The 23,249-nt window shown below is 35.8% G+C and overlaps 1 protein-coding gene across 1 annotated transcript in view; it reads left to right on the top strand.

Annotated features, from left to right (window-relative positions):
• LOC129240368 (dynein axonemal heavy chain 3-like) overlaps nt 1-23,249 on the top strand; it is a 321,108-nt gene that overhangs the window by 281,386 nt on the left and 16,473 nt on the right. Inside the window, exons 57-58 of the mRNA XM_054876125.1 lie at nt 8,287-8,461; nt 16,381-16,553. Coding sequence (XP_054732100.1) covers nt 8,287-8,461; nt 16,381-16,553 — 348 coding nt within the window. The remainder of the gene's footprint in view (nt 1-8,286; nt 8,462-16,380; nt 16,554-23,249) is intronic.

Genomic DNA, 23,249 nt, shown 5'->3' with positions numbered 1-23,249 from the left:
AAGCTCTCAATTGGGAAGACCTACAGTTCTAGGCCGCCTCCGAACAACAGATGGTATGTTAAGAGGATAATTTCATGGTAGAAATACACTGGGAAGTTTGCCAATGCCAACCGCTTCGGCTACGGCGGTTATCATGTTATAATTTCCATTTCCAAATAACACTGTGGTTCTAATGACTTGATAACTGTCCGATAGCTTTATAAGCAAGAGCTTTTCCTCCAACTCCGAATCTTCTTTTTATGGCTATGTATAAAGTATTTACATTTGTATACCGTAAAGAAAAAAAGACTATCGAATATTATACTCAGTATTATGATGCTGAACAGTTAGAATTTTTGCCCACTGAGCCCATCGGTCTGTTCGTGTCTCACTTCTTTTTTTTGAAGGTCGTATTTATTCATCGATGGGTTTAATTATTCGGAGATCCAATTATCCAATAATTTTTCACTTATAAAATCACTATTTTGTGTAATTACAGTAGTCACTCTTATGTAATTTGACAGCCTCTCCAATTCAAAGATATACTGGTACAATACACGTTCTCTTCAGATTCTCTCCACCTTCAAAATCAAATATTTTTTTATCAATGTTGCCAACCAAACTTTATAGAGAATACTCCGAAATAATTATGAAGAGTACGTGGACGAATTGGTAAAACTTCTCGCAAAAATAGAAAACTCGGAATGTAAATTATTTTATTCCAAATAATTCTGAACAAAATTGGAGTTTGCATTTGGAATTTTTAAGACAGGTTTTTGGACAGTTACACGGGGAAACCAATTAACAGAGTCATAGGGGGAAAAATACGTGTATTTTGTTTATTCTATTTTTGCTGGTTAAAATAAGTGGGGAAACCATTTAATCTGATGATGTGGTACAGTAGTAGAAACATATTTTTAAATAATTTCTGATACTTCATTTTCGAAAAGGTGAGATTGAATAAACAACTTTCTGATTAACAACTTACGTTAACGTTCTTCCTCTTGTTGATTGGCACAGTATATGCCGAGTTTTGGCATATCTGGTCGTTTCTTTCTCGTGCTAACCGGCTCCAGTTGGAAACATCAAGCCAGAGCCGGAGGGACGACATGACCTAGCCAACGTAGCCGCTGGATATTTATTCGATGCGCCATGTCTATGTCGTCGTAAAACTCATACAACTCTTTGTTACATCGCCTACGATACTCGCCGTCACCAACGCGCAAAGGTCCGAAAATCTTACCCAAAATCTTTTTTCAAACACTCCAAGGGGCGCCCCTCATCGGAAAGAGACGATTGCCTGTCTACTGATTGCCTATTTAGTCCAACGTAGCGCTTGTTGGCAAGATAGGTTATTAAATATGTTACGTTTTGTTATTATATTAATTAAAAAGTAAAATTATGAAAAAAAATTTCGCTGGGAATTCTTAACCTCTCATTCGAGGCAAACTGTAAGAAAACATGATTGCATGACTCGTAAATGAGCAGCTATTCAAGAAATTGTAAAAAACCTTTTTCCTACAAGGAGAGGGAGGAACTTTTAAGGGCAAAATAAAATAAAAACACTATAGCGCCAGTTGTACATGTTTAACTTAATGGAATATCCCATCGTCTTCATTACTGAGTCAAGCATTTAAACGCCTAGACCTTGGCAACGAACAAAATATCAACATTATAATTTTCACACAGCTTCCTCTTCTTTTTCTTCATAACTTCTTATCTATGCTTTTTGCAATCAACCTTTTCGTTAAATTGCGGCGAGGCGTTCACAAACTGAACTCAACTCAGCTGAACTCGACTCGTTCATGGCCATCAATTTGCAAAATGTTCAGCTTACTACAAGTACACAGCGTGTACGTTACACGCAATTGCTAAGATGCACATTAAAAATTAATGCGAATATTACCTACAAAGTAAAGATGGTTGATTGGGGCATTATTCAAAGTCGGTTGTGAATAATTCTTTTTGCATATGCATTTGCTTCAATTCAACCATCAAAATGTGCCGTAATAAATTCAAATTTTATTAATCACTAAACAAAAACGGCTTTGATTCTCCCATTCGCTTTGGACCTACGAACTTCAAGTCAGATTTCATTAGCTGCTATTTTTTTTAATTTTGTGATTTTCTTTTGTCAATGATTACTGTTTCTGCTTAATTTTTACTCATTTATATTTAACAGTTCATATGTTCTGCATACGCATGCAAAAATAGAGTTAGCATCATTACCAAATATTTATTTTATTTTGCTTTATTTTGTAAAAAGATTTATTTTTCAATTTAATTTCCACTCTAAGCGGCTGATTTGTAGCTTAACGCAACACAAATATTGTTAATGATCAAATGTTAACGCGAGTTAAAGTTTCTGCCGAGCTAAAAAAAAATGTATGTATGCAAGTACATACATATGTACATGTGTGTATTGTATATTAGGGAGAGTGGGAGAATATACGAAACGTCAAAACACGTCAAAACAAATTTCGGACTAATTGATAGGTTACTTTGGATTTCTCAGCTATCCGAGGGAGACGGGTTTCGTGATTATTCCTAAGATGGAAAAAGTTCAGTATCGGTCGTTAATTCGCTTTTTGTTGTCGGATGGGAAAAAATGCGAGAAGATAAAGCAAAGTTGGATGCTGTCTATGGGAACGCTTCGCCATCTATGACCACAGTCAGATATTGGTTCAGCGGATTTAAACGCGGGGAACATCCTTGGAGGTTACCGAGAAAATCATACAAAAAGTGCACGACGTGATTCTCGCTGATCGACAAACGCAAGTGCGCGAAGTAACGGAGGCCACAGGTGTTTCGACGGGAATGGCAATTAATATTTTGCATAATAAGTTGGCGATGAAAAAAACTGTCGGCCCAATGGGTGCCCCGATTGCTCACGGTGGACTACAAGCGGCTACGGCTGTTAACCTCGAAGCCGTGTTTGGATCAATTTAGACGAAATGCTTGCGTCGAGTTGCCACCGTTGATGCAACCTGTATTCATCATTACACGCCAGAAACTAAGCAACAATCAAAGCAATGGGTTTCTCCCGGCGAATCTGCTCCAAAGGAAGTGAAGACAGTCCCATCGGCCGGAAAATCCTCATGGATTTTTTAGAAAAAGGAAGAATGATCACTGGATAATACTACAGTGAGTTATTGGACGGCTTTGATAAAAAGCTGCTGTTTCACCACGATAATTCACCAGCACATTCATCCGGAGTTGTCGAAGCCTAACTGCATGAATTGCGTTATACATTGCTGCCGTACCCCCCAGTGTTCACCAGATCTGGCTTCATGAGAATTTTTCTTTTCTTTCAAAACTTTTTTTTAAATTGTGTCTTCATACCTCACACGGGTACTTTTTAAGCCCTATCGTATAACCGACTTTGCGGCGACTAGTCTACTGGTAATTTTAAACAAAAGCTCAAGCTCTAAAATGGATTTAGAGCCTCCTTATAGACTAAGCGCCCGCGACGCCCAGACCTTCGTTAAATTATAAAAGTTGGAAATTTTTCTATATACGTCTCCTATACAGGTATAAGCAACCCCAGATTATTAAACCTGGGTCGCGGTGGCTTTGGCAGGTAACAGGTAGTAAAGGTGAGTAAAATTGAGTCTCAAATTTGTAATAGTATAAAGCTTAGTTTTTATACATTTCAACTTACAATCATATCAGAAACTGCCTCGTCCATTGGCGGACACTTAGGGCGGTAACAACCCCTCCCCAGACACCCTAACATTCTAATTATTTATAAATCTACTTTCGTCATAGTATAAAATCTAATTTTTATATATGTTATTCAGAGATCTGTAAAAATAATGTTTTCACAATCCCCAGACAGTTTCGATGGTTCCCCTATCTTCCCAGACATAATGAAGTCCACTCCAGGCGTGAGCGCGATGAATATATATGTACGTTGGCGCGAGTGAAATAGTGCGATCTGTTCTCTAAATTTATCAAGAAAATTCATTATATACATTTATAACAGATAAAAAAAGTAAATTTTTAAAGGATAACGCAGAAAAATTTTCATATTAACAAATTATTAAATCAACAATACAATAATGCGATTTTTATTGAGTCAAGTGGAGATCTACGAAAGTTGTAAATATCAATCGAAAATTTTTTCTAGTATTGTGCAGAAAAAAATACGAAAAATCGACAGCTGATGGTAAAATTCTAGAAGTTTAAAGTTAAGAAGATAAATTTGTATGCATGTTAGTTTTACTGTAAGGAGAGAGAATAATTTAGATCGTAATTGAACCAATCGAAAAAGATTTCAATTATATTTATAATTATAGCCATTACAATACAAAGTAAAAATATAATGTGTCAAACATTATTATTAAATCAAAAAAAATCTTTAATCAACTTCATCGTCCTCGTCGGTATCTCGATTATCTTCATCACCGCTACTCCATTCTGCGGATTTGTCCTCATGAATGTCATCGTCTTCATCAGCATCTGTAATAATTAAAGCAAGCTAGAATAATTATGAATGGTTGATAATTTCTTCATAAACAGTGAACATTATAACATACCTGACAAAGCTTGTAGAGAATCACTGACATAAGTAGGTAGCTGATCTCCTTCAAACCATTTAAAATGGTATTGATCATTTTCCAGTACCCAGCCATTATTTTCAGGTTTATGTGAAGTAGGTTTTCTTAAGTGAGCATTGTTCCAAATCGTACAAATATAATTAGCTCGTAAAAAATGTTGTAGTAGCTCATTTTCACAAGGTGGTAAACTGCTAGCATCAAAGTTTCTCAATTTTTTTCGATTGAAAGCCTCATTAATGTCGGAAACTTTGTATGAGTCTATAAACATCTGAACTCGAGCAGAATTGACATCAATTGCATTCCGAACATTATATACACTGCATATATATTTCTGAATACTATTGAAAATGTTCTTCTGTTCACTGCTGTCCTCTATTAACTTATTTTCGCCGAACTTTATAAAAGCTTTTTAGAATTCATCGTTTTTTTTTAATAGTTTGTAAGGTCTTAGTTTTCCCTTTCTAAATAATGCCGGATTGTAATCGTACCCTGTTATTGCGTGGAAACCAGGCAAGTTTCGGCAAATGGATTCTCCATCATTGTTAAAATGAACTCGACAATCAGTATAATATTATATTTTTGGAGCAGAGTAATTATTCAATGTAGTTGAAAACTCGTTATATTCTTCTAAACCTTCAATGTTAGAAAAAATACTACCTGTAAATTGGTTTGTTTCAGCTGCATGAAGTGGAAGCATTTTTGAGCGCACTTTCTTCTTCTGTTTATTACAAAATATACAAACAATCAGAGAGTCATTACTACTGACAACATTTTCGGGTTGAGTATTTACGTCCTCAATTACATTGTTTACTTCAGTAACATCTGGTGTACTAATGTCACCATTTTTTTGATAACTTGTCGATTGTAAGACCTCTGATTCATTAGCTAAAGTCGATTGTGAAATTGTTGAAGGTTCTGTATGTTGAGGCGGTAAATGAGATTGTTCTGTGGAGGTTGAAGGCTGGAGCTTTATCAATTCAGAATATAAATTTTGTTCTGATGATGTTGGAGATTTTGTTGCGAGTTCGGTAGTGAACTCAGGTACTATCGGTGTATCTGGAGATAAATTGTCTACACTAATCGACTCTTTGTTTACTCTTTTTTTCTTTTTTAAATCTGCAGGCTCCGAATTGTAGTACTGTTTATTAACGCCTGTGAATGTTTTATGGCATTCCCGGTGATAACCTCCATCTGTATATTCATCAGGCAAAATAACATTCGCATATTTAAGGTTGTGTTTTTTTCTGACTTTCAAAACAGTTCGGCACTTCTTTAATGTCTCTTCAGAAAGCAATATTAATTTCCCCTCACTTTTCTTACAAATAAAACAACTTAATTTGTTTTTTTCCGGTTCCTCCGTTTCCATGACAACACTTTATCACAACTAGACCACTTATTTTATAATAAATTTTGCAAATAAATTATTAAACGCTTGCTGTACGTATAACAGTTCACACTACATAATATACAATACGGAGTATTATACAGAGTATAAGACAGCTGATGCGCAGAAAAAGATCGCCGTAGGCCAATCGCGCTATTTCACTCGCACCAACGTACATATATGTATATTCATCGCGCTCACGCCTGGAGTGGACTTCATTATGTCTGGGAAGATAGGGGAACCATCGAAACTGTCTGGGGATTGTGAAAACATTATTTTTATAGATCTCTGAATAACATATATAAAAATTAGATTTTATACTATGACGAAAGTAGATTTATAAATAATTAGAATGTTAGGGTGTCTGGGGAGGGGTTGTTACCGCCCTAAGTGTCCGCCAATGGACGAGGCAGTTTCTGATATGATTGTAAGTTGAAATGTATAAAAACTAAGCTTTATACTATTACAAATTCGAGACTCAATTTTACTCACCTTTACTACCTGTTACCTGCCAAAGCCACCGCGACCCAGGTTTAATAATCTGGGTTTGCTTATACCTGTATAGGAGACGTATATAGAAAAATTTCCAACTTTTATAATTTAACGAAGGTCTGGGCGTCGCGGGCTCTCACTCTATTATTTGTTATTTAAATTTTTATTTTTTCATTCGTTTCTTATTAAGTTTACTTTGCAACTAGTCACAAAATATTTAAAACTAACTAACAATTTGGAGTAAGTTGGCATAAGACAAATTAGTATTGGGATACTCTACTTAAATATTATGGAAATAAATAAACGAGCTCTTCTTGTTTGAATCGACCAGGTCTTTGAAAGAAAAACAACAATTTTCTCTACTTTTAAGAAAAAAAAAAATTTATAGGAGTTATATTATTTTTTAAATTAAATAATTATGTACCATATTAAATTGAAATTAGAATTAATATTAAAATTAAAATTAAAATATATAAAAAAAAGTATTAGATAAAAAAACACTAATGCACCATATTTTTGTCTATAATTTTACACTCTGTGACGAAAATTTTTTTTAATTTCCTTTTTCCAGACCTACAAAAAAATTGCATTTGCGCTTAAACTTGCATTCAGGGTCGAAAAGTCAGATTTTCCTAAGTTGAAGCATATATTTGTTTATTTACATTTCCATTTCGTTGCTTACAATTTTGTATAAAATGTTAATACCGCATATCGTAAGGAATGTCCGAGCAAGAAGACTAAATGTGGAAGGAATTTGAAATTTTGTATAATTTATATACTCGTAGTATACATATTTATATTAATTTTAAATAGTGTTGCACTTTTTGTTGGCCTGTGTACATAAATATAAGATTACATACAAATAAACTCTTTTCATGTCTGTTTTCAACGAGTAATAAATTATTAAAATCCATTGGGATTCGGCGAAATGTCTTTACTTCCGTTTTATTTCACCATAAAAAATTCAGTATGCATATTTAAAAAAAAATGGGCAAAAGATAGAGTAATAACTTTTAATTGACATTTGATTTAAAATACACTACAAAAATATTAGTCGTAAAGCTCTACTTAAGTCTCTTAACGCACCAATGACCAAAATTCAACTTAAACATAGAAATAAGTCAAAACTGAAAATGTGTTTAAGGGCAAGTTTCGCAAGAGAAAAAAATACCCACTTATTAAGAAGTTAAAGAGATAAAATATTTCACACAAATGTTTCCAGCTTTTTTTTACATGGAATTAGGGAACACATAATATATTTCAATATTCAACTTGAATAGACTATAAAGTGGGCTATGGAAATATGAGAAGAGGTTATCTATGAGAAGAAAGTACAATTAGATAAATTTGGACAAATTGCATAGTCTGTATTTGCTTAAGGGGTTAGGATACTACCGAAATTAAAAAAAAAACGATTTTATTTTGCCTACAAAACATTCATCTGATCTTTAATTGGAGTGATATTTTATGTATGTGCTCAGCATCACATTAGATTATTTTTTATTTCATAAATATTTTTGTAGCAAACGACTTTTGTTGACCTTAAATCCGGATGTGCCAAAGTAACTCTACCAAAATTTTTTACTTTTAATTATGTAAGAGTCGCATCTATCTAATTATTTATTTTCGATAAGTACAGAAAATTGAACAAAACAAAATATTTTATAAAATTCAGAATGCTTGATCACACTCCACAACGCATTCTTAAAGCCTATGTTTAACAGGACCTATTCACTTGCTTAAGCTAATGACATCAGACGTTCAAGCTCAGCTCATATTAAGGCATAATTGTATTATTCTCTTACAATAAATAATAATAATAATATTTACTTGTTTTCTACTCTTCACTTTCTTATTAACATTACAAATCAGCCTCAAAGACTTCTATAAACAATTCACAAAGGACGTTCATCTGTGGAAGAAATATTATGACTTATCATCGCCCGAGGAGCATCCGCTACCGAAACCTTACGATACCGTAGAAGAAATGATATACTTAATTATATTGAAATGTTTGCGACCAGACAAAGTTGTACCCGCCGTAAGGGTAAGTATTACATTTATAACGGGGTATTTTTTAGGGGGATAGAAATAAAAAATTAATACAGTAGGCATGCTTTCTTACTGATTTGTTTTGTTGAAACTATGTCGGTATCTGGTCGTTCCGAACTGGACTGGGACTATTTTTAACAAAACTAACTTTATGTTAACTTCGAAGTTATGGCTCATCACTAAATACCAGTTACTTACCGAACCCCATACACGAAAGTGAAATTCTCTAAGCTAGGCGGCTAATTGGCTAGTCCATCCGAAGGTTTCTTTCTGACAACATTTAACTCCTTCAACAATAGTTATTTACACCCCACCAAAAGATAATGAATCATTTATCTATACTGCTTATCACAGAGAGTACCTTCAAGTCCATATGAAGATTTGAAAAACACTAACTTTTTCCGGATCCAGACAAATGTTATACGAGAGTAGACTAAGAGCTTTTGTCCACATAGAGGACGCCCAGAGGCAGAGTTGTTGAGAACGACGTTAAGTCGATAAACTTATCCCAGATGCCGCTCATATCCTCAGAACCCATGGCTTTTGCGGCATAGTAGCATAGTACCCGAAAGCCGAGTATAGTGAACTGAATTGTCAAAACTGTAGCCGACTTGGAAGTGACTGATTTTGCATAGGTATATCGCTATCGAAAATCCGTGCGAAGGCCTCCGAACTGCGTTAGTTTCACCTTTTTTTATGTAAGATTTTATAAAAAAAAATTTAAAAAAGTTATAGACATAAAAAAACACTCTTTATACACATTTACATTTGTTCAATATATCAGTGTTATAAGTAAAACAAACGCCAACCAATGTGACCTTTTAGAAAGAAAACTAACAAGTAGGAGCATAATCAAACGACAAAGTACAGAGGAGAAAACCTAGCTATGCGAAAGTTATTGCTATTAATAAAACAGTGTTAACATGTGCACAGATTTCTGCCTGCTTGAAATCACGTTTATAAGGGCAATATTACACATACGAGTACAATACTGAGATTCCTATAACAATTACATAGAGAATAAAAAGCTTTTCACAATCCACGAGTATTCAGCCATTCGGAGGGGAAATTTAATACAAAGGCACACACCATAGGTTTACAAGGAATACTCATACATATTAATGTTTCTAACCACAATCGTACAAAGGCAGAATTAAGGGTTCCTCTTACGTCGAAAGGGGTGCGAACCACACATAATCTTGGAAGAGAATATCCAAAAACTTGCATTAGCTTAGAAAACTGCGTCCCTCAGTTATATAATAATGTCTATCGTCTCCAGAAATTAACCAATTAAGCACTAGAACATGTATCGAATGTTTTTTTAAGAACTTGAGAGTTTAAAATGATAATACAAAATAGAAATATTGTTGGAATGATTTTTGTTTTTAATTAAAGTCTGATAGACAATGACATGACATTCATTTTATGATGACGGATGGCCGCCGTAGGCGAGTGAGTTGGTGTGTGACTACCATTCGGAAGAGCGTAGGCTTGAATCTTCGTATATTAAACAGCAAAATGAAAGAAAACGTTTTTTCTAATGGCGGTCACCCTTTGGCAGGCAATAGCAAACCTCATTTTCTGTATTTGTATTTCAGCCATGAAAAAGTTCCTCGTAAAAAATATTTGCCGTTCGCAGTCAGCTTAATATTGTAGGTACCTCCATTTGCGGAACAACATCAAGACGCACGCCACAAATATAAGGAGGAGCACGACCAATAATACATATGTTCGCCGAGTCCAATTTTTGAACAAATTTTCTAATAAATCTGACCGTATAGCGTCAAGGGTGACTTGAATATTGCATTAAATGAATTGTTAAGCGAGCTGCATGGCAAGTTGCGCTGTCTTGTTGTACCCAAATGGTCGATGTTCAGCTGATTAATTTTTGGAAACAAAAATTCAGCCAGCATGGCTCAATAGCGCACGCCATTCAGCGTAACGACAGCTCCTTCCTCCTTTCCAAACAAATAGGGATCGATGGTCACGCCAATGCTCTATGAACGTAAACTAAAAAATATCGTGAATTGTTCGCTTAAAAAGCGCCGTTACACATACATAAGTCTAAATTTTGCCAGAATGTTGGTACAACTGTCCTCTATAGTATCGCAGAGTTTGAGCGTGATCTGTCAATTAGCTGGTTTTTGGCATTGAATTATATCAGTAAGCCGCAGGAGTGCTCTGCGATTTTCATGAATGAAAATGAAAAAACATGGGTCTACGAGTGGTACAAGGCTTTTGCAGAGGGCCGAGAAGTCGTGGAAGATATGCTCGGATCTGGTCACCCATCAACGTCTCCAAGGGATGACAACGTCGACAAAGTCAAGGAACTGGTGTCGGAAAACCATCATTTAAGTTTAAGGAATCTTAGCGTGTCTTACGAATCAATTCGAAACATTTTACACCATCAATTGGGCATGAGACGCGTGGCTGCTCGACTCAATCCAAGAGATATAAATTTTTTTGAAAAAATTCATCGGAAGAAGGTGGCTGAAGACATGCTTGAGCAAGTGAATTTATCCAGCGTATCATAACAGGCGGTCAAAAGTGAAAGTCATGCTACTCGTTTTCTTTGATTTTCATGGTGTTGTGCACTCGGAATTTGTTCCAAATGGTTCTACGGTAAATAATGAATATTGCTTGGAAGTTATGCGACATTTGAGAGAGAGTGTAGGAGTGCGTAGGAAACGGCCCAATTTGTGCAAAGAAAACTCATGGATTTTGCACCATGATAACGCACCGTCTCACAAGGCTCATATTGTGAACATTTTTTTTTACCAAAAACCGGATTTAGCCCTATGTGACTTTTTCCTTTTCACAAAACTAAAATTTCCACTCCGCGGACGCCGCTTTGAGTCGACAGAGGTGATTAAGGAGGATTTGCTTAAGGAGCTGAAGAAGATCTAAGAAGATGTTGAAAAGGTGGCATTTGTTGTTTACTTCGAATGGAGCCTATTTTGAAGGCCTATTTAGATGCGCAACTAAGTTCCAGCTGTTTGTCAATAGAGCCGCCAGCGGTATGTGTTAGTCGATTGTAACATAACCTAAATGTCATAAACCAAGCTTAGACATATGGTAAACAAACTGCTTCGACACATTAATGATTTTGTTTTGGTATCATATACTGTTGGCTTTGTGAAAAAGTCTGACTTTGTTCCGAATAATCGTCATTTGCGGGAAGTGTTGATTCTCCTCTTTTATTCGAAAAAAACCGGCGGCTGAAGCGCATCGAGGGCTACAAAAAGTTTATAAAGATGTTGCTTGAAGTGAAACAACGTGCCGAGATTGGTTCCTTCGCTTCAAAGACGGCGATTTTAATGTTGACGACCGTCCGCGTGAAGGAAGGCCAAAAACCTTCGAAGACGTTGAATTGGATGCATTGCTCAATAAGGAAGGGTTACCCGCCAATGATTCAGACACAGGGGACTTCGGTTCCTTATGAGTTAAAATCAAGGAATGTTGAATGTCGTTTTTTCACCTGTGAACAACTGCTCCAGCGGAAAAAAAGGAAGGGGATCGGTATCGACTGCAATTGATGCGACCGAGCCGAGCACACCTAATATTTCACGTTTTATTGAACACTTCCCGGCACTTTTTTGACAGAATATATATATATATATATATATTTTAAATAAATTTCCTCAATTTGGAAAAGGTATTCTAGCGTTTAACTATTAATTAATGGAAAATCTTACTGAACAGGTTGCCATTTTCAGCTGTCAAACCATTGTTATCGATATTGATAGTTCTCATGCAGCTAAAAAAGAACCCCCGATACATATATAAATTTGTAAATGTTTTGTGTTTGCTAATCGATGGCTCCCCGTCTTCGATAATTTCGAGTTTATTCCCATCCTGCGGACGATGTTTTCACTTAATCTGCATGTAAATTGAACACGTCAATGGTATATTGATTTCATAACGTTTTGAAGTATAAATCATCTGCCACTTATTCCCATAGACTAGTAATTTACGGAGTTTTGGCAATCTTTTGTCAGAACCATACATACAGTTTTTGAGATGTGAGTTACAACGTCATGACAACGAAACCATCATTTCTGAATTCAATGATTTCACTTAGATGTACTATGTATGCTCACATTTGAGATAGTTGTTCCTCGTGCAGGCGATTGCCATTCGATTGATTCGAAAATTGGCACAAGCCCTGACTCTAACTTAGCTCTCATTTTGATAGTAGTAGAGTTTATTGACGCTACAAAATTTCAAGTATTTCCATTGAGAGTCCCTTTTTTGTACTATTTTATATGTTTGCATATATGTTTGCATACCCAACTTTCTTGCTTGCCAAGCACTACTTAACCAAAATAACATTAACGCTAACTGTCAACTGCGAAATTGCGAAATTGTGAAATGTCGAACAACAACCGCGCACTATTTGCCTGTTTGACGTCAATACTCCTACCCAAAATGAGCAGCAACAATTGAACAAAACCCTGTTACATGACCAAATGATGCCAGTTTCTGCATACATACATACATATTTTGTACTACATATGTACGTGATGTGCGAATGTGATCTGGTCTGAATAGAATTGCCTAATGGCGGATGTAGTTAGCAACATGAATTCGACTTGGCAACCTAACTAGAGCTAGCACATTTTATAGCCAAATGACTGTCAAGGCTTTCCGTCATTGTATGTATGTTACTGTTACACATTAGAAGAGTGGGAGTCCATAGGATGCGACAAACAATACGTACACCCTGCGGCAAACTATGGCACAAAAAGATTTTGACCAGTTTTGATAATTTTTCTTTGCTATTTTTTAATTTTCATTTATTTTTTGATAAAAGTGCAGCTCATTGTCTAACAAAACCATATAAATCCATATTTAAAATTTTATATACAAATTAGAAAAGTCACTACTTCTGCATCATAATTTCATGGTTTTTAATTAGAATTTGTAGAAAGATATTTGTATGCAGTTTTATAGCTTGCAACATTTTAGTATGATGAGATGGAGTTTAAGTTTTTTCCTTGCTGGCTTTGAGCATTTTCTTCATATAAAAAATAATTGGTGCATTTGCTTTGAAATCAGCGGGGTTTTAATTTACGTAAGCTAAAAAAGCTATAAAAACTGCCTATCAGAATTTTTTCTAAAAATTCTAATTAGAAGCCATGGATTTAGTATGAGAAGTTTTGTGGAATTTTTCTTATATAAAATTCTTTGCACACAGGGTCCGGCACTCGAAGTGTAACCAAATGATCTCAAAGCCAATCATTACGAGATTCAAAAGGTGCATAATCTGAGACTCTCTCCAGCGAATGAGAGCGAATGAGAGCGAATGAGCTGCTTCGCTTGGCCGAAAGAGCTTAATTTTCGTGTTTTTGTATTTTTCGACGAGAAAATTTTCAAATTGAGCAATTCGTAAACTCCCAAAGCGATAGGATTTATTTGACAGACCATTTATATGAGAATTCGAGTTATCGATTGGCCACCAGGAGGCAAAACCCGCCAGGGCCGATGGGCCGATGAAACCGCAGATGAGAGCTCTGCAATCGATTTCATCGAGTCTGGCATCAAAATAAATCCGATAAGTTTTTAAGATGTCTTCTGAAAGTCTGAAGCCATGGGCAGACAAACATTTTGGTGGTAGTCTGTGGACGTTTCAACGGAATTCGCCACCATCTCACAAAGCTCGAGTGAACCAAGAATGGCTAAACAACAACGTTCCGAACTTCATAGCGTCCACACATTGGCTCTCAAATTTACCAGACACAAATCCGATGGATTGTTCTCTTTGGGCCATTTTTGAGAGCAAGGTCCGAACTAAAAGAGTCATCAGTCTCGAGGCGCTGAAAAAAGCCATTGTTCGCGAGTGGGTCAAAATACCTGGGAGTCACATTTGGGCAGCTTGCGATTCATTTTTGGACCGTCTCTAGGCCGTACACAAGGCAAAAGGTGGTTATATCGAGCAAAAGTCAGTTGATTCTTAATTTTGTATTATTTTTACACATTTTTTACTTAGAATTGAATAAAAGTAATTTTCCAAACTAAATTTATGGTCTTTTTAATTGGTTACACTTCGATTGCCGGACCCATTTTGAACTTGGGTTGTGGTTTTTATTTCAATTGCTTGACATCATGCAAGCTGGAGCCAAGATAGGCTTCACGGATCGTTTTCCCGGATAGGGTCATATATATATATATATATATAATTGGTTCTTACAGCCTTTATTGGGTGTCTGATCGGGCTCATCCTCATATTTGTGTTGTGCGACTTGATGTTTTCCATAAGTGAAAAGGCCTTCAGTTTTAAGCCTACTCCGAACGGCAGGTTTTGCTTTATGAGAAGCTTTTTCATGGCAGAAATAAACTTGAAGGCTTGCCAATGCCTACCGAGGGTCGACAACTATTAGAAATAACTTGTTCTATCATTTCGTGTTTCAGACTATATGAAGAGCGCTTCGAGCTCATAAATGGCCTCGGCGTCGTCGCCCCACCAGATAACTGTGTAACACAAATGTTGAACTCGAAAGAGAAATGGGAAGCAGTAAAAAAAATTTGCAGCAAGGATAGTAATAGAACTCCGAAACTTATAATAGATTGGGACGTAAAGCAGAAGCAAAGCGAATGCGACCGATCTACAACTCCCAACAGAGACGTCATACAAAGAGGACATTTTTAAACAGATCTCCTGTGGGGATGACTGTATTCACGAATAGGCAACAAGCACGAACGCGTTAGGTAAAGTCCCAAGATGAAGCCAAACAGACGACGAGTCGATATTGCTGCTTTCCGATGCCCCATTCGTCACAAAGAAATCGATAGCATATAACTCCAATATGCAATTAAGAGAGGAGCCTGGACGCAGGTACCTGGTGTGTCTGAAAGGCATAAACAAGGTGTAGCGGCACCTTTGATGATGTTTCTGACATTGTCGATTTTAATCTCCTCTGAAAAAAAAAAGAAAAAAAAGTGGACGATGGGGGGACCTGCCAACCTGTTTGATGTCTAGGAAGATATGATATGACTATAACGCATCGACCCGGCAGTTCAAAGCAAACCGCTGTTCTTACAAGGTTGTGGAAGCTGGGGAAGCACGCGACGCTGGTTAAACAGAAAAAAAATAAAATAAATAATTGGCGCGTACACTTCTGTTAGGTGTTTGGCCGAGCTCCTCCTTCTATTTGCGGTGTTCGTCTTGGTGTTGTTCCACAAATGGAGGGACCTACAGTTTCAAGCCGACTCCGAACGGCAGATATTTTTATGAGGAGCTTTTTCATGGCAGAAATACACTCGGAGGTTTGCCATTGCCTGCCGAGGGGCGACCGCTATTAGAAAAATGTTTTTTTTTTATTAATTTTGCTTTCACCGAGATTCGAACCAACGACCTCTCAGTGAATTCTGAATGGTGATCACGCACCAACCCATTCGGCTACGGCGGCCGCCTGGTTAAACATACACAACAATATATGTAGGTATGTCATAGTTGTGGAGAAGTAGGGGTGAAGCAAGCTGATTTCACTATCTTTGCAATCGTCCTGGCTTTCGGCAAACAATTCATCAGCAACATTGAAGATATTTTAGGAATGGAATTTATGCCTTTTTTGACTTCCTAGACACAATGAATTTCTACGAGAGTGGAAACAACACTCTTGAAAACTCAATGACGCAGAGGATTTTGGACAAAAATAAGGAAAATTCAAATAACAAAAAAGGAAACAAAAAAAAAATAGTCCTAACTGGTCAAAATGTTGATGCGCTATCAATTTGTCGAGGGGTGTACATATGACACTAGCCAAACTTATTTCCATTCATATGCATACTTGCAAATACGTGCCAACTGTACACATATAAAAGCATGTATATGTTTTCAAAAAGTTTAATTTTTATTTTAAAATTGTTCCTACTCTTAGCATTTCTTCTATCATCAAAAAATCCATTTTACAGACATTCATTACGAACAACATGGACCAATCATTTGTGGAGCCACCACTCTTCGATTTAAACGCTTCATTTGCTGACAGTTCGCCAAGAATCCCATTGGTATTCCTGCTCTCGCCTGGCTCTGATCCAATGGCCAGTCTATTCATGTATGCCAGACAGCGTAACATGTATGACAAGTAAGTTAATTAACTCTTGTGGGCGCACCGCATTACACACAACCAAACAACGAACCAGACCATAGTATCGAAATACGAAGAAACAAAGTTAAAATCAAGCGGTTAAGCAACACAAAACTTACTCGCAGTTACTAGTAGATACGTATGTATATGCAATAATAATAAAAATGTAATAAAATAAATATCAAGAAACTCGCTGGGTACTTGCTTACATGCAAACATATACTAGGTTGTTCAATAAGTTTTGAGATCCGATGAGAAAAACACAATTCTATAGTTTGAAATGCACTTTATTATTCAGTATAGTCTCCCTGAACATTTAAATTCCATCCCGGAAGTGAGAATCTGGAAAGGCTGCAAAAAGAAGCTAAACCTCATCATTTTATGAAAAACGCTTTCCACGCATGAATTTTGCTAGGAAACAGATGAAAGCCGCTAGGGGCTAAATTTGGTGAGTACGGTGAATGCTTCAACAATTCGAAATTTAATTCATGGTTTTTAGTCATTGTTCTCTTGTGACAAGTTGCATTGTTTTCATGCAAAATAATTTTTTTTCTTTTGCAAACTGAGTATTTTTCACAAACTTTTTCCTTCAGTTGGTCTAAGAGTTAAACAATATTCAGATTTTATTGTTGTACCAGTTTACAAGCAATCCCTAAATCCAATCCAAACAAAATTTCCTTTCGCATCCCAAAAAACTGATGCTAACACCTTTTTTGTGGATTTCTTGGCACGAACTCGTTTTGGAGTCGAAGAACCAGGTTCACACCACTCTTTAGTCTCCTGTTTTGATTCAGGATCATGGTGATACATTCAAATCTCATCCGTAGTAATGAGTCGACTCACAAAATCGAATTTATCCATTCGAAAAAGCTCTAAATATTGCTGAGAAAGTCGCATTCGAATGTGTCTTTGTTCTCTTGAATGTTGTTTTCATTGCGCCAGAGATTTTCGAAACCCAATACTTCAGTCAAAATATTGCTTGTACTGCCAAATAAGATGCTTAGGGCTTCTTTTACAGCTCTTTCCGTCACTGGACGATTTTCCTATACGATATTCTGTAATTTTTCTAGGAATTTTGGTGTTATTGCTGGCTTTGGACGTCTTTGGCGTGGATCGTCTTCAAGGCTTGTACAACCACGTTTAACTTCAGCAACCCATCTTTCTACTGCACAAATTGACGGCGAAAAGTCTTTATACATTTTTAACATTCGTTAATAAATTTTCTTTGCCTTTAAAACTTCCAAAAATAAATCACTGCACGATACTTGATTTTTTCCATTCTAGAAAAAAAGGAATGAATTGAAAGATTCATCTTAAAGTTCACATGCGTTCATAGGAATAGTGTACCCACATAACATTAAAAAAATTGTGGCTAGTAGCAAAGCCCTCTCTTATCGAACCCAAAACTTATTGAACAACCTAGTATGCTTTGGTGGCTGTCAACATAATAACCGAAAAATATCGTTTGATCATGAACCAACTTGTAAAATTTTCATAGTTCGTATATTGGCGGAAAAATTTGGTGGCACTCGAAATAAAAAAAGAATTGTTTAAGAGTCAAAAATATGGTTGACAAGTATATGAAAATACACTGAAGCCTGGCCAGACCATATGAGGTATAAAACTGGATTATACAAATAGTTTGTCCTAAAAGAGCCGTTTTTGTTTTTGTAGACAATTTTGAGTTTCTGTGTTTAAATCACGATTACTCTCACGGGTTGTAAATTTCATCGCACTTCCTAAAAACAATGCCATCGTTTTTTTCCTAATAGAGTATAGATCTCACTTGCGGAAATAGCGAAGTGTACTTAACCGTTTTAACAGTTTATGCTTGCAGATTATTTGCTTCATTTGCGTCATTAAGGTGGAAGAATGCTTAAGAATTCTGCGTAGGTGCATAGGGAAATCAATGCACATTTTAGCTCGAGGTGCATAAAAAATCCCGCAAGTAACGACCTACAAAAACAGGTGCGCGAGTAAGTTCATACTAATTACATATGAAGGATATTCAACATTACATAAAACTGTGTGTCCTCACAAGGGTTAAAAAACCCGGTCGGTTGTTGTCAACAGTACACATTCACACTTATAGCTACTACAAAATTGTGAGTGCTAAGAAACTTCAACGTACATAGATGCATATGTACATATGTAATCGCAATGGAGGTTTAGGCGTTCCTGTGCTTGTCCTCAAATTACTATAGAAAACTTAGTGCTAGCAACCGGAAACCAGCTTTTCTGTCCAATATCCAACGAGTTGTTAGCTATTTTTTACTCTACTCATGCGAGCAGTAATAAGTACGCGTTCATCAACAACTCCCCTTCGGCGTATTATTGATGTTCCTTTTTACTGCTGCTCCATTTCCACAATCTACAATGGCAATGCAGACATATAGTACAACTAAGTATTTGTCATTTTTCGTTTTTCAAGTAAAAAAAAGTTTATGAAGTTGTAATTAAATCCAAGTTCGTTTACGTGTAGTGATTAAACCTTTTTTCTCTGTTTAATCGTCAACTTCTCATCTTGACGTTCCACTAATACTGAATAATGCACTCAATTTTTAATTGCTTGTCATGATTGTCAACAGCAAAACGTGCAATCAATGTAAGGTTATAATGAGTATAGGAGTATATGAATGCGTTTCAAATTCTTATTAAACTACTTTTGTACCCGCGCACTTTTGATCAAGAGTATCGTAATATAACGGTTGTATGTAGCAGCATAAAGTAATCGGGATAGATATCGATACTTATATGTACATATGGATGTATAAGTAGTACCAAAATGCTTAAGATGGCTAATGCAGTCGATTTAGGTGCGCATGAGAATTCGATACACGTATCACTTTTTCTTAATGTAGGCTGGTATTGAAAATGAGCGAAATAACAGTCATTTAAAAAAATGATGCTCTGTAAAAAATAAAGCAAAATTACTCAAATTTGACACGAATCATAAACCCACAGAAATAAATTCGAAGCAAGTAAACGACTGAAAAATGAGCTGTACCACGCTGAGCTTGATCCGTGTATTACTCTCCACCTCAGTTAAATCTTCTTCTACTTCTTCATCTTTATTGTAGGAGTAGATCCTGTTTTTTAAACAAAAAAATTTCAATACGTCATTGTTTTTTAAAACAAAAATATAATTATTTCGTCATTCCATCGGGGATTCAGACGTCCAACACTCGTTCCAACGCTTTGGTGGCTTTCCTGGAAGATGTGGTGTTTTACGTTGACCTTTCATCACAATCTTTACCAAACGATCGCCTCCCATTCACTTTACATGCTGGTTTCATTCTATGCTTCTCTTGCGGCTCCATTTTACTACGTCCGGCATTTCGAACATCTCTCGTATCTCCTCGTTTTGTTTAAGAGTTAAATCTCACATACATGTTATCGAGATCGGATAAAACCCATTGTGATAAGACTAAATTTCTGTCCGTCCCTGATTCTATAAGCTATAACTGTCATTGTCTATGAGTTTGTTTAATTCCAAAAAATAGCAGTCAGCCCAAAATAAATTTTACCAAAATGTACGAGGGTTTATAAAGCCCGGTTCGGACTGAATTAAGCCTTCCTTAATTGTTCCCATTTGCAAGCAATGATATAAATTATGTGAAATTGCATTGACAAGTACAGTTTATTAAAATAGCGAAATTGCCCAATCGGCTGTAGAGCTGTTCTAAATAAGCTGTCTAAGCGATACACCACTAACGTTACCTGGGTTCCTGGGCACGGACACAAGACTGGGAATTGCATCGCGGATGAGCAGACTAGAATAGGAACTGTGCTTAAATCAAACAATATCTTCTAGCAAGATATGGATCAGGTTTGTCTCCATCGGGCAAGCACGCAGTGGGTGGACCAGGAAGTCCATTTGTCAGGTAACTAAACTGGTCTGGTAAAGAACAGGCACGTTATCAATGTAAACAGGCCTTACATTAAGGGGGCAGATATCTGTAAATGGCCATATTTTCCCTGATTTTCATTAAAATTATTTAAAATGAAGAAGTCAATATATTTTTTTCAAACTTGGCATACAGTTTATTTATACATTAAAATAATATAAATAATTCTTTTTTATTTTAATCATTTAAAATGGCGGATGTACACTCAATTCTCCCAAGAAGGTCGTAGCGGGGCTTCTCAACCTGAATATAAAAAACCAAAAATTTTTTTTGTTTATTAATGTCATAATTTCTATATGAATTAAACAAACACGGAAAAAATAAATAAAAAAAATAAAATGCTTCAAAAACAAAAAATTAATTTTGTGCCAGATTTTCCTACTATTTTTGCTTCGATAAAATTATTTTTTCCAAAAATTTTCGAAAACTTGTATTCACATAGAAAGTAATATCATAAAAAAGATGTGTGCAAAATTTCAGAGAGATCGGTCAATAACTTTTCGAGTTATCGTGTAGGCTAATTCGAAAAACATAGTTTTGAGAAAAACGCGTCTAAAGTTTGAATACAACGTAACTACACCTCTCCCAGCGCTCGAACGTAAAGCATATAGTCGTCACGGTTGACGATCTATAATATAATATAAAATATGATACTTAAATTTACGTTCTAAAATTTGTTTGACATATTCTTGAAGGATTATATTAACATTTTATGAAAAAAAATTACAGGTATCTATCCCCATAATACACTTGGTATTATCATCGTGTACTGCCTCATGGGATTACATGGGATGGGAATCAAGTTCTTTCTAATGATTCCTGTCGCAGCTGCAGGAACGGGGATGAGATGCAAAATGTTGAACACTTTCTTTGCCACTGTTTTTCTCTTTACTTCGGCCTAATTTCGTACTTTTCGGATTTCTGGCAGACTTAAATCTGTAACCATCCACAATATTTCATTCTTTATTAGAGAGACACAGTGGTTTGACTACATTGGGAATTAAAGGGGGAGCTTAAGCCTAACAGCTCACAATGGGCTTCCAGGCCTAAGCATTTTGAGCATTTTGTTGTAGGCACATATGAAGTTTTTACCCATCTCGATTTCTAAATAATGTTACATAAAACCGTTAAGTGAACAAAGTCATAACATCCCTGTGAAAAAGTATAACTTCTGCTTAAATATGAACGAGACTGATTTAATAACACACAAACGGTTAATTATTGTTCAATTTTTATTTTATCTCCTTCAAAGTAATCACCATTGGAGGCGATAAACATATACCAACGTTTTTTCCAATCATCATAGCATTTCTGGAAGGCCGATTTCGGTATGGATTTCAGTTCCTTCTTCGAATTCTCTTTTATGACTTCAATTTTCTCAAAATGTTTTCCACGGAGCGGCAACTTGAGCTTGAGAAACAGGAAAAAGTCACATGGAGCCATATCAGGCGAATACGGTACTTGCGGAACGATATTAACATTATTTTTGTTCAAATAATCGCGAACAAGACGTGATGTGTGAGCTGGTGCATTATCGTGATGCAAGAACCATGACTTGTTGTCCCACAATTCCTTCCTTTTAAGACGAATGTTCTCGCGCAAACGCTTTAAAACGTCTAAATAATATTCAGCTTAAACCGATTTTCCGATTTGTGCGATTTTTAAGCACAATTTCCTTTACTTTTCCGATGTTTTCGTCGTTTACTGATGTTGCTGGACGACGTTCATGAGGCAAGTTTTCAACCGATGTAAGGCCCTCTTTGAACGATTTGTACCACTGGAAAACACGTGCACGCGATAGAGCAGAGTCCCCATAGGTTGTCTGCAACATTTTTAAGGCGTCTGAAGCCGAAATTTTGTTGGAATAACAAAATTTCAAACAAATTCTTTGTTCAATTTGAATTTCCATCATTAAATTCGAAAAACACACTCGAGCTTGACTTGTTTACAGTAGCACAGAAAACAAACTATGTAACATATCATGCCGAAATTTGCCATGTAAACTTATAACAGTTCTACCATCCAACAAAAAATTTATTTTTGCCATATGTCATCCGCGGACCGTTTTATTGATAAACTCTCGTTCATATTTGAGCAGAAGTAAATATAATATCGGCTGTAAATGGAGTACCTATTTGATAATTTTTGTTACGTTTTTTAAAGTAGTAAAGTAACAAGTTTTTGACAAGAGAGCGTCAATATTTTTCGGCAAGAGGTATGAAAAACAGTAAAAAAGTAGAATTCTTTTCTGGTTAGATCTGTTTTTTTTTTAATTGAAAACCCATAAATCATAGTTATGTATTTTCAGGTCTTCAATAACGGCACTGCTAAATAACTCGCTGAAATTAGAAAACGAAAATTGTACTTCATACTTTGATTACTTCATTGTACACAAATTTAAGGGGACAGATACCTGTAATTTTTTTTCATAAAATGTTAATATAATCCTTTAAGAATATGTCAAAAAAATTTTAGAACGTGAATTTAAGTATCATATTTTATATTATATTATAGATCGTCAACCATGACGGCTATATGCTTTACGTTCGAGCGCTGGGAGAGGTGTAGTTACGTTGTATTCAAACTTTAGACGCGTTTTTCTCAAAACTATGTTTTTCGAATTAGCCTACACGATAACTCGAAAAGTTATTGACCGATCTCTCTGAAATTTTGCACACATCTTTTTTATGATATTACTTTCTATGTGAAAAATATATTGACTTCTTCATTTTAAACAATTTTAATGAAAATCAGGGAAAATATGGCCGTTTACAGGTATCTCTCC

The sequence above is a fragment of the Anastrepha obliqua genome, chromosome 3, assembly GCF_027943255.1.
Source record: "Anastrepha obliqua isolate idAnaObli1 chromosome 3, idAnaObli1_1.0, whole genome shotgun sequence".
In the NCBI taxonomy this organism is placed as follows: domain Eukaryota; kingdom Metazoa; phylum Arthropoda; class Insecta; order Diptera; family Tephritidae; genus Anastrepha; species Anastrepha obliqua.
Note: the sequence above shows the minus strand (reverse complement) of the source record. Positions and strands in the feature narration are given on the sequence as shown.